The sequence below is a fragment of the Arachis ipaensis genome, chromosome B7, assembly GCF_059453495.1.
Source record: "Arachis ipaensis isolate K30076 ecotype BB chromosome B7, ASM5945349v1, whole genome shotgun sequence".
Classification (NCBI taxonomy): Eukaryota; Viridiplantae; Streptophyta; class Magnoliopsida; order Fabales; family Fabaceae; genus Arachis; species Arachis ipaensis.
Window position 1 is genome coordinate 629,055 of NC_142442.1, and position 15,058 is coordinate 644,112.

At 32.9% G+C, this 15,058-nt stretch overlaps 2 protein-coding genes across 2 annotated transcripts; both read left to right on the forward strand.

The window, feature by feature from the left end:
* Positions 1-254: 254 nt before the first annotated feature.
* Positions 255-1,946, forward strand: LOC148550116 (NAD(P)H-dependent 6'-deoxychalcone synthase-like). Its single transcript, XM_088493488.1, has 2 exons — positions 255-757; positions 1,076-1,946. The coding sequence occupies exons 1-2, from the start codon at positions 387-389 to the stop codon at positions 1,707-1,709; spliced, it is 1,005 nt and encodes a 334-aa protein (XP_088349614.1). The 5' UTR covers positions 255-386; the 3' UTR covers positions 1,710-1,946.
* Positions 1,947-7,052: 5,106 nt separating this feature from the next.
* LOC107609108 (NAD(P)H-dependent 6'-deoxychalcone synthase) lies at positions 7,053-8,824 on the forward strand. The gene is made up of 2 exons (XM_016310945.3): positions 7,053-7,594; positions 8,026-8,824. Exons 1-2 carry the CDS (start codon positions 7,275-7,277, stop codon positions 8,645-8,647), a joined length of 942 nt encoding a protein of 313 aa, XP_016166431.1. The 5' UTR covers positions 7,053-7,274; the 3' UTR covers positions 8,648-8,824.
* The last annotated feature ends 6,234 nt before the right edge of the window (positions 8,825-15,058 follow it).

Consider the following 15,058-nt stretch of genomic DNA (forward strand, 5'->3'; position numbering starts at 1 on the left):
CTAATGAAACAGAAAGTTAAAATATATATATATATATATATATATATATATATATATATATATATCGGATTTAGATCCTCTAAATTTTGAATTTCACTTTAGAGAGTAAAGTTTGATCTCTCACCATTTATTTCATAGGTGGGACCAAGAGAAGATATGAGAGAGAAACCATTTAAAGGTGAGAGATCAAACTTTACTCTCTAAAGTGAAATTCAAAATTTAGAGGATCCAAATCCATATATATCGATTATTAAATGTAAAAATGGTAGTAGCGAATTGAAAGATAGCTACTACCCAAACCCAACAACCACACTAAAAAACAAAGTAGTGTTGAAGGGAAATGATCCTAATCCAAAGTATATAAAGGTGGCAAGGCAAACCCCTGTATGCATGCATTTCACACTCACACATACATACATACATACATAATGGGTGCGGCCACAGTAGCAATCCCCGAAGTGGTTCTAGAATCATCGAACGGGCAACGCAGAATCCCAGTGATTGGGCTGGGCACTGCCCCTGAAGCGAGCAGCAAGGTGTCGACCAAAGACGCTGTTGTTGAGGCCATTAAGCAGGGCTACAGGCACTTCGATGCCGCCTCTGCTTACGGCGTTGAGCAGTCCGTCGGAGAAGCCATCCAAGAAGCTCTCCAACTTGGACTCATTTCTTCCCGGGATCAACTCTTCATCACCACCAAAATCTGGGTCACTGACAACCACCCTCACCTCATTCTCCCTGCTCTCCAAAAATCACTCAAGTACGATACTTACTTATTACTTATTACTATTCTATTCTCTCAATTTGGTAGTTATTAATTAGGGAAAGTATGAGGAACCTATTTATATAATGTGTACAATAGAGGTTTAGGAAGTATTAGAGATATAATTATTAGTATTATCTTTTTCCATCAGTTTAAGCTTTTGGAAAGATGTTTATTATCACTAGTACTCGCATGGTTATTCTAGATAGTACGAGAGATGTTATTTTGTAACTTAATAGTCCATTGTACACATTGTACAAATAGTCCATTGTCTTTCTAGCGGGATCCAATTAATTAACATGCATGCAAATGCAGGACACTTCAACTGGACTACTTGGACCTGTATCTGATCCACTGGCCCATATCAGCAAAACCAGGAAAGGTGACATATCCCATTGAGCAGTCGGAGCTGGTGCCATTTGACATGGAGGGTGTCTGGAAATCCATGGAGGAATGCCAGAGACTGGGCCTCACTAAAGCCATTGGAGTCAGCAACTTCTCCATCAAGAAACTCCAGAAGCTTCTCTCCTTTGCAACCATCCCTCCCGCAGTGAACCAGGTGGAAGTCAACCTTGCCTTCCAGCAACACAAGCTGAGGGAATTCTGCAAGTCCAAAGGCATCACCGTAACTGCCTTCTCTCCTCTGAGGAAGGGTTCGAGCAGGGGAACCAACATGGTGATGGACAACGACGTTCTCAAGGAACTGGCTGACGCTCACGCCAAGACTGTTGCTCAGATCTGTCTGCGATGGATCTACGAGCAAGGCTTGACGGTTGTGGCTAAGAGCTATGACAAGGAGAGAATGAAGCAGAACCTGGAGATCTTCGATTGGTGTTTGACGGACGAAGATTACAAGAAAATCAGTGAAATCCATCAAGATAGACTCATCAAGGGACCCACCAAGCCTCTTCTCCATGATCTCTGGGACGAGGAAGACGAGCATCAGTAATTAATAATGCTAATTAATGCTATGCTCTCTCTCTAAATAAACTATCTATCATGGATATGTAATATCTACACCCAAGTTAAATTTCCCGCATTTGTCTTCGTTTTATAGGTCTTTTATTATACATGAGAATGCATGAGTTATTGTACTTACATATAATTCTACTGTACTTGTGTGTTTCTTTTGGCTATATATCCTCCTTGTATTAAAGTCTTATAAAGTTCAACCTTTTATTTTAAACGACCAATTCATAAACAAAAAAGAAAAGAGTTTAAATTGTGTTATGCTTTCAGGTTGTATTTTTGTTTTGAGCTGTGTCTTGTAACTTTCGCCTAACTTTTGGCTAGGTGTGTGACTGGGAAGTGACAACGATTATTGGAAAAAATAACAAATAAAAAAATGTCCATATTGTCTTCAAAACATTTCAACCTTGGATAATTATTACTCATATTTGTTTTCGGTGATCTAAAGAATTAAAGATGCATGAGTTTTAAGGAAAATGATTAGTTGATCATGTTACATAATACAAAAAAATATGATGATATATAAATCTAAGTGATTATAAACATAATATATATAAAAATTCTAAATCCTAATCCTAGGATAAAAAAATAAGGGCCACTTAAATAAATTGTTTCACCCTCAATATTACACAAATACATTATTTCTAAATCTAATACGCAAATACATTGATTCACATATCTATAAACAATCTGTAAACCGTTACTGCCAATAGCAGTTTATATAGATACGTGAATCAATGTATTTGCGTATTAGATTTGGAAACAATATATTTGCATAATATTGAGAGTGAAACAATTTAATTAAATTGCCCGAAAAATAAAGCACTAAAATTTAGGATTTTCAAAATTAATATATATAATAGAAGTATTTTAGTCATTTTCTATAATAGAGTATTGTAGTCATTTTCTATAAAAAATAATATTAATTTAGACCAGTTCAAAATTTGATTCACCATTTTTCGGTCAAATCAATTTGTCTAACCTAATTTTGACAAAAATAACACAATTTAGTCGATTATATATGCTAAATTTTAATTATTAAAAAACATATTTATAAAAAGACGTTTTCAACGTTTTTATCTGAGCGGCTCCCAACTATAAAATGTTTCTCCCAATCAGAAAAAATGGAAATAGGTTTTGTTAGGTAGATAGTAATTTTTGTAAATAATGTAAATAATGAATTCTAAAATTGATTTAATAAAGTAAAAAAATATTTTTTTAAATTATCTCCTGAATTTTAAAATTAAGATAATCATCTGCACACCTAATAAATTTAATATTCAGTCATTGTTAATTGTGTATGAGTAAATTAAATAAAAAAATAACTATTTAATTAAAAATAATAAACATAATCATCTGTATACCTATTAAATTGAATATCTAATATATCTATTATTCACATTATTTAATATTTTTATTATTTACCTATACTTTGCGAATGGTAATATGTGGTTGAATATTAATTAAACTACTTGTAGCTTAATTAATATTTATTAAGACGTTTTAAGAAACCACTAAAAGCTTATCTGCCCACCTGTAAGTTATCGAAATCAAAGAGTTGTTGCTGCCAGAAATATCCAAGGGTAATTTGGGAGTTCTGATTTGTGGTGTGTGTTGAACGTTGATAGTTGAAGTTTCATTGTTTGTTTATGAAAACAATGGCGGAGAACAAACATACAAGATAAAGGCACAAAATTTTATATTTTTATATTTTATTTAATAATAAATTATAATAAATTATAAAAATTTAATTTTTTATTATTTTTTTAATTAAAATTTAAAATAAAAATTATAATTATAAAAAATTAATAAAAATAATAAAAAAATAAATTATATTTTTTGTTAATAATTTTGTATTTTTTTATTAAAATAAATACAACAAAATATATTAATTTAATATATTTAAATATATCATTTTTATTTATATTTCTTTTATCAAACATAATTTTATGTTTTCATATCTTTAATTCTTTATCTTAACGTCTTATCACTATTTCTGTAAACAAATCCTAGAAGACGACAAACACAGCAATGTAGGACATGCTTGACAATCTTGCACTCTCTACTGATCTCAAATCCCCACGTTTCTTGTACCTTTTGTTCATTTGGCGTGATGACTTGTGAATTTTCTTCTTGGAAAATTGGAGAAGACAGAAAATCTAGAGTTAAGAGAAGGAAATAAGATTAACAAATAAAAAGAAAAAAACTTGGTGATTTAATTTTTGTCTCATTGTTTTTTGGTAATTACTTTTTGAGCTACGCTATATGTATACTAAAATCAGTCATCAGTATAAAATATATATTAAAATATAAATATATATTGAAAATAAATTAAATTACACATATATTTATATACAAATATATTAGTGATTAATTTTAATGTACAAATAGTATTTTTGTTTTTGTTTTCATTTGTTTAATAGGTGCACAATTAGAGAAATTTAAGATTTAATATGTAAAAAAGTAACGCATCCACCTTCTTCTCCTATGTGTCGTGCTGCTCCTGTACTTTCTATCATTGACGTTGCTGCGGCACCTTTTTTTTCTCCGAGAAAGAAGGTGATATTGTTTGAAAAAAATAATAAAAAATAAAAAAGTTAAAATTATGATTAAATTTAATTAATTTAAAAATAATTTTTTTAATTTATTATTTAAATTATTCAAAAAAAATTATTCCTTTATACTTTCTCTTAAACTGATTATTTGACTAAGAAAAACGCGATTAAGTCATTTATCTCTTATTTTTAGATTTACTTTTTACTTGTTTTATATACTTATTAGAAATATATCAATTTTTCTTGTATATACCAATAGAATATTTTTTGTGATTTTTTCAAGATCAATTTTATAGTGTCTACAACATTTTTTTATCTAGATTATTTAGGGAAATACTCACATGATGACATCTTCATATGAAGATGATATTGTAAATCCTTAGATGATTAATTAAATATATTTAGTCAAATATATCAACTCATCTAATAGTTCACAATACTATCTTCATGTAAAGATGACATTATAGGAATATCCACCAATTACTTAAATATAAGTATTGGAAAATAGGATCTATATCTTTTCAAAATTAAATTATGTATTATTTATAAACACAGAAGAATAGAATAATATAATTAATTAATGGTAAATGCTACTCTACTTTCTCTAAAATAACATATAAATTATTCTCTCTGATGTATCATATTTTAATGGGTGTTTATTTATTTAAATTTTTAGTAGAATTTGTTGGATGACTAATTTATCTAATAAAATAAAAAATAAAAAATTGATTTCGGGTCATTAAAATTTGTTGAAAATTTAACAAAATAATTGAAAAATAATGTTATATATTACTCTTTTATTTTTCACACAAAATCTCTAATTTCTAACAAAAATTAAATAAAAATTCAGACCTTCATAAAAATAATTGTAAACTAGTTACATTAATTTAAAAAAAAAAAGACATAAAGTATTTTAATTTCTTTCTTTTTTTTTTCATATAATTCAAAACCAAATTGTATAGAATAAATTTTTAAATTTAAAGATCTATTTGACACGATAAACTTTTTAAATTAAAAATTTTTACGGTAATACTAATTTGTGTTTTTATTTTTAATTTGTAATATCAATATTTTAGTTTAGAATTTTATTAATATAAGAAAATTTTTAATTAATATTTTAATAAATATATAATAAATATATTAAAATAAATATCGAATTATAATATAACACATTAAAAAAAATAATTTACATATTATTTTAGAGAGAATAAGTAGCATTCATCTTAATTAATTACGGGGTCCAACTATCAGTAGTAACATGTATGTGTACGTGAATGATGCATTCAATTCGAACATATATAGTTGATGGTAGATGGCTATATGAGTTATCAGCCTCCGAACTTGACTTTGTTGAAAGGTAAAGTATTATTTTATTCTTTAATATGAGATAATTATTATTATTTGATGATGATTTCAAAGGCACAGGAGCTCAACATCGAGATTTCTAAGCAGCAGTAAGGAGGAAGACCCCATTAATGCAACAAGTCATGTAATAATGTGCTGCCATAAAACAAGTCAAAAAGGAATTACCAGTCTACACTACACATTGCAGCACACTAAGAAAATAAAAGGATAGCAAGTAAATATGAGCAGAATATTATTTTGTTTTGATATTTCTAAGAGAAGAACTAAAATCAACTGGAAAAGAATATTTGACCGATAAGGCATGGCAGAAATTAAAATAAGCTAAGGTAATAATGCAAATTTCTTTTAATTTTGTTCCTTTTAATTTCTTTTTTCCCCAGAAATAAGAAAATTAAGTTTATGATAATCTTTTTATTTATGGATTTATAAGTTTCCAGCAAAATAAAATATCTAAAAAATTGTAATAAATTTATATATATATTTTAAAAAATACTAAGTAAGTCTGAAAAATTATAATAGTAAATTTTTATATCGTTATTGAAATAGGATAAAAGACTAAAAATAACTGGAGGATGCTTCATCTTTTTATAAAGACACTTATATGTTATATTATTATTAGACGTATTAATAAATTGATTATTTTTAAATTTTTTAAATCAGCATAAAATCGATTTTTTTATAATAATAACAATAAACCTAATTGTTATTAAATTCAGTCAAATCGATCAATGTACAAAATTCATGGACTATGTTTTTTTTTTAAATCAGGATATATTTGTCTTTTTATAAAAAAATTTAAACATGATTTCAGTTCAAATCATCGATCGGATCAAATTGAGTCTAATAATTATAATGCAGACAATTAAGTTTATTATTGTTGCTATAATAAACTGATTTTGTTCTAGTTTATTAAAAAATAAATTATTAACTGATTTAATAAAGATGTCCAATAATATCATAACATATGTAAATGTCTTTAAAAAAAACAATGAGTTATAACTCAATGGCATAATCTCTTCATACTCAATTAAGAGATTGTGGGTTCGAGTCTCCTATCTTTAAAAAAAATATTTTTAGTGTCTTTATAAAAAAGTGGTCTCCAAAATAATTATAATTTTAAAAAAAAATCTTTCCTCCATATATACTTAAGATAAAACATACATAAAAGCTCAGATGGCCGAATATCCTGCAGCAGTGCCATGTGGAGGTGACGACGAGCCTGCGAAGAACACGTTGGTTGATTATGAGGCAAAATACAAACAGAAAGAAATAACATTCTTGGATAATAATATTAGAATAGAAAATATTGGGTGGACTGGTAATACCCGAGGTAGAGCACAACACAATTCCACCTAACACACCCCCGGTCACTTCACTACACACTTGGACTGCTCCACCCACATACAACAAAATTATTAATGCTATATTTCCTTCCCTCAGATATACATGCATGCATGCATCATGCATTCCACTTCCATCCCATTTATTTCTTTTCACCTATATAAAGGGCTGCAACCTTTAGCTTATTCATTCACTCCTGCCTTATTATTGCACTACTACGTTACACACATACTACTCTAATTAATTTAATTTCTCAAATAATTAAATCAAACTATATATTAGACATGGCTGCAGTTAAGGTTCCAACGGTGGTGCTTCCCAACGCCTCTGGCGAAGTGAGTATGCCGGTGATAGGGATGGGATCAGCACCTGACTTCACATGCAAGAAAGACACTAAGGAGGCCATCGTTGAGGCCGTCAGGCAAGGCTACAGGCACTTCGATACGGCCACCGCCTACGGCTCCGAGCAGGCCCTCGGAGAGGCCTTGAAGGAGGCTATTCAGCTTGGTCTCGTCACCCGCCAAGACCTCTTTGTCACTTCCAAGCTTTGGGTCACTCATAACCTTCCTCACCTTGTTCTCCCTGCTCTCCGTAAATCGCTCGAGTAAGAATTCATATTTTTTATCCCGCTTCCTATTATTAGACAACCACTATAAAAATATGGAATCACTAGACAATATTAAAACACTTTTCAATAATATAATTCTAGATGATATAATTTAAGTTTTTTGCATGAGTAGCCTTTTTTTTTGGAAAAGTACGAAGAGTAAATGGAATATTTGTACAATGTGTACAATGGAGGTTTATAGAGTATTAGAGATATAATTATTAGTGTTACTTTTTTCCATCAGTTGAAGTTTTTGAAATGAATGGTATTATGACATGGTATTATAACTCTAGATCCAAAAGGTCAAGAGTTATTCTAGATAATATGGGGATGTTCATTTTGTAACTCATATAGTCCATTATACACATCGTACTTAACTTTTTTTTTATGTGTTTTTATTTAATAATATAATTTGTATGGATATACAGAACTCTTCAACTGGATTACTTGGACCTGTACCTGATTCACTGGCCGCTAAGCTCTCAGCCAAAGTTTCAATTCCCAATTGATGTGCAAGATCTGCTTCCATTCGATGCGAAGGGCGTCTGGGAATCCATGGTAGAATGCCAGAAACTAGGCCTCACCAGAGCCATCGGAGTCAGCAACTTCTCCGTCAAGAAGCTTCAGAATCTGCTCTCTCTTACCACCATCCCTCCTGCAGTGAACCAGGTGGAGATGAACCTCGCCTGGCAGCAGAACAAACTCAGAGACTTGTGCAAGAAACACGGCATAGTGGTGACCGCATACTCGCCGCTGAGGAAAGGAGCAAGCAGGGGCCCCAACCAAGTTATGGAGAACGATGCACTCAAAGGGATTGCGGATTCTCATGGCAAGTCCATAGCGCAGGTTTCACTCAGATGGCTCTATGAAAATGGTGTCACCGCTGTGCCAAAGAGCTACGACAAGGATAGGATGAAGCAGAACCTCAACATCTTTGACTTTTCTTTGACGGAGGACGATCACTTCAAGATCAGTCAGATCACTCAGAACCGTCTCATCAGTGGACCAACCAAGCCCCAACTCCCTGATCTCTTTGATGATGATATCTAGATCTAAATTATTCAATAAATCGTCTTCGTCTCTGCTTAATTTCCTTGTAATTGAGCTCTGCATTGCTTTTCGCCACTATCCATCATCAAAGTTTTGTTTTTTATCCCTCATGTATTGGCTGTAATATTTGACTGTGGGAAGTTCCCAGGAAATAAGAGAACCGTGATATTATTATTACTATAGACGCATTAATTTTCCATCTAATATATGTACATCTTTTATATTTTGTTATATGATAAAAAACAAAAAAAAAATTACGTAAATATTATTGCTCTCAATTAAGATGGAAAGACCACGACGTTGACGACAAAGTGACAGAACGTGGTTTGAAGAACACTCTACGCCATCCACCTGCCAACCACACAATTCACTTATGGGATGATTACTCAAAGTGTTGACTGGAAAATAAAAAAGAACAAGAAAATAAGAAACCAAGGGAATAATCAACATATTAATGAGTCTATATTCTGTTCAAAGAAAACGACGACTACTGCATACCATTTATAGTTTTTTTTTTTTCAACAGTATTTTCTAATCTTCTGCAGTATCGAGCTTCGTTTAAAGATTTATCGGCTAATGGGTTTCTGCATTTACAAAATGAAATTCAAACTCCTCGACACTTATTTAAATGGATTAATAAGCTAACAACTAGACTAACTCAATTTAGTTTCATACCATTTATATATAGTTGGTAGAAATCTAGAAGAAAATAAAAATTGAGTAAACTTGAGCGTTACTCCCTAATTTAATGCAATGAAAAGATTGTGTGGACCTAAATTGGTTAATTAAGATTTGAGAATCGTTCTTTTCATCCAATGTTCAACTGTTCATGGAGGATAAGTATGCAATGAGCGCGCTTATCAACGAGAAGTAGAGAAATTATAGGTAAACAATAAATAAAAGGTGCTACCGGTCAGTAAATTTTATGAGCTGTAGCAATTAATTAGATATTAATAGTATTTTTAATGATGTGAGATTTCATCTAATAATGGAGAATTATTCATTTTTGTGGCATCACTACTGCTGTCTCATCGCCGTCCTCTCTCCTCCTCTTCCTCCTCCTCCTCCTCCTCCTCTTCTTCCTCTTCTCTCCTTATTCTGGATGTGGATGTTCATTTTACTAGGTATATGGATAGTTATTTTCAGGGTTAAGTACGATTTTGGTCTCTAGAATAGTGGCTGAAAATCTTTTTCGTCTCCGACCTTTTTTTGCCTACAAAACAGTCCCAAAGGTTTAACTTAGTTTTAAAATCGTCCTTTTTACTAAATTTTTAATTTTTATTCTAAAAATACCCTTAACTAAAAAAACAAAAAAAAAAGGAAAAAACACGGGTTAAGGGAGAAGAGAGAAGGGGGAAGGGTATCAGCTGGAGGGGGTGGAGTTTTGGTTCAGGGGAAAAGAGGGGGAAGGGAAGGGGAAGGGCTACCGCTGCTCCTCGCCGCCGGCACTCCTGCTCCTCGTCGTTTGGTCTTCACCGCTGGATCTCACCGTGAGGGAGGACGCCGTGCGCCGCGAGCCGTTTCTGCTCCTCCTCCTCACCCCGCCGACGTTGTTGCCTCGCCCTCCCCCTTGTCTCGCCGCACGTCCTCCTCGCCTTCACACCTCGTCTCATCGTTTGTTTGAGTAATTATATTTATGGATTTTTTTTTATAATTCAAGATGAATTTGGAAATTTCTGATTATTGTAATTGCATCTGAATTTTGTTCATGAAAGAGGAAGAATTTTAGTTCTGAGTTTTGTTCATTATTCTGAGTATTGACGATGATGATGATGATTTTCTTGTTTTTCTGAGTTCTGAGTTCTGGGTTCTTATTTTTTTGAGTTATGAGTTCTGGGTTCTGAGTTTTGACGATGATGACGATGATTTTCTGAGTTCTGGGTAGGGTGATACAGATGGTGATGGAGTGATAGTGGGTGGGGGTGTTGGTGGTGGGTTCTGAGTTCTGATGGTTCTTCTTATGATTCTATTATCCATTGTTGTTGTTCTTCTTCTTCTTATGTTTCTTCTTATGATTCCATTATTCATTGTTCTTCTGATGATGATGACTATGATGATGATGGTAGTGGTGGTGGTGGGTTCTGGTTCAACTTCAGCTTTTGTTCTGCTTCTAGTTGGTTTTGGGGAAGAAGGGGGAAGGGTATTTTGTCCGAACGACGATTTTAAAATTAAGTTAAATATTGGGGACCATTTTGTAGGCAAAAAATGGTCAGGGACGAAAAAAATTTACAGCCCTTACCTTAGGGACCAAAATCATACTTAACCCTTATTTTCATTAAAAAGTAGATGTTCATTTAATTTGGATTGGATTGGATTTATATAAATACAACTGAATTTAATAGATGTTCATTTTACTAAATATGTGGATAGTTATTTTCATTCTAAACCAACAACTTGATGGAGAAGAAATTCGGCAACGTTTAAGCTAGCTAGTGAGGGAGGGATCGACGACATTATTAAAATTCAGATTTATAATTAATTAAATAAGTATTAACAAATTTTAAAATTTTAAAAATCAACAATTTAAAATTTAAAATTTCGAAATCAACTGCAGCGTTGGATGGTTAAAATTTAAGAAGGTAATATAAAAAGGTTTTTTGTTATTTAATTTGGGTGGGATTTTTTTTCTTTGGTGGGCCAAGAAATCGGCCCATTATTCATGTTGTTGAGATTCTTCATTGTTTATCTAACGGAATTAGAGTAAGTAATACGAAAGAGCATTGTTGTTAAATTCTCGAGTTAACTCGTAAACTCGTATGGGTTTACGAGTTTAGATAGTGGAATCGGGTTAACTCGGACATAAACTCATTTTTGCGTAGACTCGAATGAACTCGTGTAAACTCGGTCAAAGTCGCGAGTTTGAGAGCGAATTTGCTTTGGGTGCCAGTTTTGGCCAAAAATGATGTCATTTGGGCAAAAAAAAAAGAATAACGTTATATGTTATGCTAACACAGTAACACGTAATCCTAAATGACTAAATCCCTAATCATTCTTCTCTCAGTTCTTTCCCTCTCTGTTGTTTAATCACACTTCAATCTTCTTCGCCATTCACCGTAGGTTGCTTGCGTCCCAGAACAGTCGTACGTCGCTCTCTACTCTCTCTCTCAGTGCTCTGCTTCTTACCATAGCTAGGTTTTGCTTCGATGCACGAGGAGCCTCTGCCATCCACCACGCTAGCTTGTTCGTCTCATTGCTACTGTTTATCATGTCCTCCGCAACTATGTAGTTTGTCGCGCTACCATGGTTTGTTCGTGCACTGTATGTTCATTCATCTACCGTTCATACATAACTGTGTTGCGCTGTCGTTGTTGGCCCATGCTTCTTACCTCTATTGTGCTTTGTTGTTGCTCACTATTTTTCACTCTTTTCGTCTGCATCTGACTTCATCTCTGCACTAGACGAGCACAATTGTGCTGCATCTCTACTCGATTTCATGCTGGTTCTTTTTCGGCCATCCCAGGCTCGCAGCTAGCTGTTGTGCTTTTATTCCATTCAAGTATTTTTTTTCCTAAATTTTATTGCTTGTCTTTTATGTAGATTGAAAATTTAGACAGTTAGTAAATTACAGTGCTTTGATTATGGTTCAACTTCAATGTTCATGGTTGTTATTTAGGGATAACATAGAAAATTAACAATTAAGAATAACTTATAGTTGATAACTAAATTAGGGACATAATATTTATTTAGGGAGAACCTTAGTAATTTGATTATTTGATATTCTTAATTTAGGCACCGAATATTTGAGAATGTTGCTTAAAGAAAATGATAAATGAAGATTTTGATGAAGACGATGAAGATATTATTGATGTCATGGAAGATAAAGATATTGGAGGATTTCAATTTAATTTTATTATAAGTTTAGAACTTTTAGTTGTGTGTGTTGTATGTTGTACTAATTGCATAAATATAATTGTAAAGGATTTAAACTTGTACATGTGTTCTAAAATACTTGTTATAATGTATGCTACTACTTTAGTTTATTATGTGCTTTAAATTTGATATTGTTATTTTTAAATGGCCAGATTTAAGTATATATATATATATATATATATTGAAAAAAATTTGTAATAGTACAAGTTTACAAGTTAACTCACGAGTCAAGTCTAGGTTAGTTCCACGAGTTTACTTAGACTCGCGAGTTTGATAACCTTGCCAAAGAGAAAGTATTGATAAATAAGGTAGATGTTAAATAACGTGAACAATAATTAAAAAAAGGTTAAATTAATAATTTAAATTAGATTCTCAATTTATTAAAATAATCAATATTTGAAATTAAATACTCACACCATCGTTCATTCCAACGGTCCTTCTCTCCACTGCTCAACCCAACATACTTCTACCTCTGTCGCTCAGTCCAAAAGTTACAATTTTTTTAAAAATAAAAAAGGTACATTTTTAAAAAAAAAGTTTTTGTATCATAAGTTTGATGAAAAGTGTTTTAATATTGTCTAGTGATTTCATATTTTTATAGGAAAAAAGATAAATAGATCATTGACTTTTTAATTTGTGGACATTTAAGTTCTCAAGAATTTAAAACTTGAATGTCTTTCTTGCATGTGAAGTCAGGTGCTGATCCCATCCCTATCACCGGCATATTCACTTCGCCAGAGGCGTTGGGAAGCACCACCGTTGGAACCTTAACTGCAGCCATGTCTAATATATAGTTTGATTTAATTATTTGAGAAATTAAATTAATTAGAGTAGTATGTATGTAATGTAGTAGTGCAATAATAAGCTAGGAATGAATGAATAAGGTAAAAGTTGCACCCCTTTATATAGGTGAAAAATAAATAAATGGGATGGAAATGGAATGCATGATGCATGCATGCATGTATATATGAGGAAATAGCATTAATTTTGTTGTATGTGGGTGGAGCAGTCCAAGTGTGTAGTGAAGGGGCCGGGGTGTGTTTGGAGGAACTGTGTTGGGCTCTACCTCGGTATCACCAGCCCACTCTATAGAGTATAGGTAAATAATGTAGAGAGGAGTGTTGCAGCGATGCCTAGGTCAGATGGCATTTTTATATGCTTTATGCAACTGCATTCGGGTTCGAATTTCAGTTGAGGTTTCAATCCGTTTGACCAGTCACCAAAAAAAAAAAAAAAAAATCCGTTTGACCAAAAAAAAAATATAAAAAGAAGTATTAAAATAGTCTTTTGTAACCATCAAATAAAGTTGCTTCGAATTTCAATTGAGGTTCGTTTGACCAAAAAAAAAAGATGCTTCGAATTTCAGTTGAGGTTCGTTTGACCAAAAAAAAAAATTGCAAAAAGGAGTGTTAAAATAGCCTTTTATAACCATCAAATAAAATTACGGATTCTTAAACTTTTTCATAATATAAATATTAAAAAACTAACACAGCATATAAAACAGAAATATAATGATAAACCCTTTAATTTTTCACAGATGGTTACTGTTGCGGTAGGTAACCGGAGATTAATGGGCTGGATGGCGTTGGTTGGCCCAAACGTATGAAGGAGGCGGCTTTCGAGTGGATCTGTTACTCGGTGTTCCTCCGTCCGACTTGTATGTGTGAAAGAATGGGGGGTGGTACCTGTAAAGACACTCCGATGCCTAAGTTAGCAAGAGTGTGAGCAGGTTAGAGAGTATTGGAACTTAGAGATACCTGAATGGTGTCAGTGTATTTATAGTGGTGAACCAATAACCACCGCTGAAGTAGTGCCACCTTTTTAGGTGGATAACCGTTCCCATATCTTAGGGAGGTTAAGATATGGCTCTATGAAATGGTTAGAGAGTTTCTAGGGGCAGTTACTCATTCGAATGAGTGTTATCTGCCAGCTAACCCTCGTATCCGACTTCTTTGGAGCAGGTCGTGTTCAGTACCGACTTCTTGGGATGAAGGCTGGTACTGGGGGAGAGCCAACCCTTTGGGTTGGGCTTCTTTGCTTGGATCCTGGGCCCTATTTATTGGTCTAGGGTATGAACAGTGCCCCTACTCGAGCCCAATTTCTTTTTGAGATTTGGGTTCGAGTATTCTACTCGGGATCGTAGCCAATTTGTAAGGGGACCGACGTGATGATTTGAAACCGACGTGACTTTTCGTGACCTTTTGGTTCTGACAGTTACGTCTAATCAAGCGTCGTGTCCGTTAGGGGTGTGCATAGGGATTCAATAGCCTTGGTAACGGTGCATCTTCATTAATGATTGCCCCTATTTTACCATTATGCCCCTAACGTTCTTATAAATACTTTCCCTCTCTTTCATTGTTTCGTTTCTGCGATCTTTCAAATTTCCCTTGCATTCGTTCGTGCTGCATTCTTGTGCTTTCGAAGGCTTTTGCTTCCAACCCTCATTTCCAGATAAAGGTTAGTTCTTTAATATGCTTTTGTAGATAAATTTGATTTGCAGACTTTGGTTTCGCATCCCCCTTCCTTTAGAGACCGTGTTGG

Excerpts from the sequence above, each read along its gene's own strand:
- LOC148550116 (XM_088493488.1), top strand. The coding sequence starts at position 387 with ATGCATGCATTTCACACTCACACATACATACATACATACATAATGGGT. Across the intron at positions 758-1,075 it reads GCTCTCCAAAAATCACTCAA|GACACTTCAACTGGACTACT; the intron begins GTACGATACTTA and ends ATGCAAATGCAG.
- LOC107609108 (XM_016310945.3), top strand. The coding sequence starts at position 7,275 with ATGGCTGCAGTTAAGGTTCCAACGGTGGTGCTTCCCAACGCCTCTGGC. Across the intron at positions 7,595-8,025 it reads GCTCTCCGTAAATCGCTCGA|AACTCTTCAACTGGATTACT; the intron begins GTAAGAATTCAT and ends ATGGATATACAG.